This window comes from Corvus brachyrhynchos, unplaced genomic scaffold, assembly GCF_000691975.1.
Source record: "Corvus brachyrhynchos isolate BGI_N302 unplaced genomic scaffold, ASM69197v1 scaffold442, whole genome shotgun sequence".
Taxonomy (NCBI): Eukaryota; Metazoa; Chordata; class Aves; order Passeriformes; family Corvidae; genus Corvus; species Corvus brachyrhynchos.
Genome location: NW_008236443.1, coordinates 280,749 through 281,770, shown reverse-complemented (window position 1 = coordinate 281,770; position 1,022 = coordinate 280,749). Strand labels below are relative to the sequence as shown.

Sequence of the window (1,022 nt, the reverse complement as noted above, 5' to 3'; positions counted from 1 at the left end):
ATGCTGCTGTGGCGCTTCCGATCCAGAATCTTCTGCAGCTCCTTCTTCTCCCTGCGTGACCCCAAAAACGTCCGGGACCCCCGAAAACACACCCAGACCCCCCCCAAATACCCCAAACCCACTCCTGGGACACCCAGAACCACGCCTGGGACCTCCAAAACAGCCCTGGGACCCCAAAACCACCCCAAAACCAGTCTTGGGACCCCAAAAATACTCCAGAAAGTCCATCCCAGTCCTTCCCAGTGCTCCCGGTACCTCTCACTGGTCTGGCGCAGCCGCTTCAGCTGGGCCTGCTGAGCCTCCAGCGCCACCTCCTGCAGCCGCTGCTGGGCCTGCACCAGTACGGACCAGTATAAACCAGTGTGGACCAGTACGGACCCTCCCAGTCCATTCCAGTTTGTCCCAGTCCCCTCCCAGTGCCATTTTTGTCCCTAGAAGTGCCGTTTTTCACCCCAAAAACGCCAGGTTCTTCCCCCCCAGTCCCTCCCAGTTTATCTCAGTCCCACCCAGTTTGTCCCAGTTTGTCCCAGTTTGTCCCAGTACCTCCCGGAGTTGGTCCCGTCTCCGCCCCAGTTCCAGCTGTTGTTGCTCCTCCCGCAGCTGCAGCAGCGGCCCCGCCCCCTCCACGCCCCCGCTGGGGAGGGGACCCCGAAATCAGCGACCCCAAAACCCCAAAATCGGAGACCCCAAAGCCGGGGACACCCTCGGGGTCATTCTGGGGTTCCCGGGGGGGAGTTTGGGATCCCTCAGGGTCGATTTTGGGGTCCTCCCCGGGGTTTTGGGGCCGTTTCCGGGGCAGTTGGGGAGGTTTTGAGGGGTTTTGGGACAGTTTCGGGGCAGTTTCAGGGGGGTTGGGGGCGGTTTTGGGTGTTTTGGAGCAGTTATGGAGGATTTCTGGGGGGTTTTGGGGTGTTTCAGGAGGTTTTGGGGTGCTTCGGGGTGGTGTTAGGGGGGTTTTGGGGTGGTTTTGGGGCCGTTTTTGGGGTCTCACCTGCGCTTGGGCAGCGCCAGGAGCCTCCTGA

General features: G+C 61.1%; 1 protein-coding gene across 1 annotated transcript in view; it reads right to left on the bottom strand.

Annotated features, from left to right (window-relative positions):
* Positions 1 to 4: 4 nt before the first annotated feature.
* Positions 5 to 1,022, bottom strand: part of LOC103624416 (1-phosphatidylinositol 4,5-bisphosphate phosphodiesterase beta-3-like) — a gene marked incomplete at its 3' end in the record, with an annotated part of 17,942 nt that continues 16,924 nt past the window's right edge. Inside the window, exons 22-25 of the mRNA XM_017747269.1 lie at positions 992 to 1,018; positions 544 to 634; positions 256 to 332; positions 5 to 51 (exon numbers count right to left, since the gene is read on the bottom strand). Coding sequence (XP_017602758.1) covers positions 5 to 51; positions 256 to 332; positions 544 to 634; positions 992 to 1,018 — 242 coding nt within the window. The remainder of the gene's footprint in view (positions 52 to 255; positions 333 to 543; positions 635 to 991; positions 1,019 to 1,022) is intronic.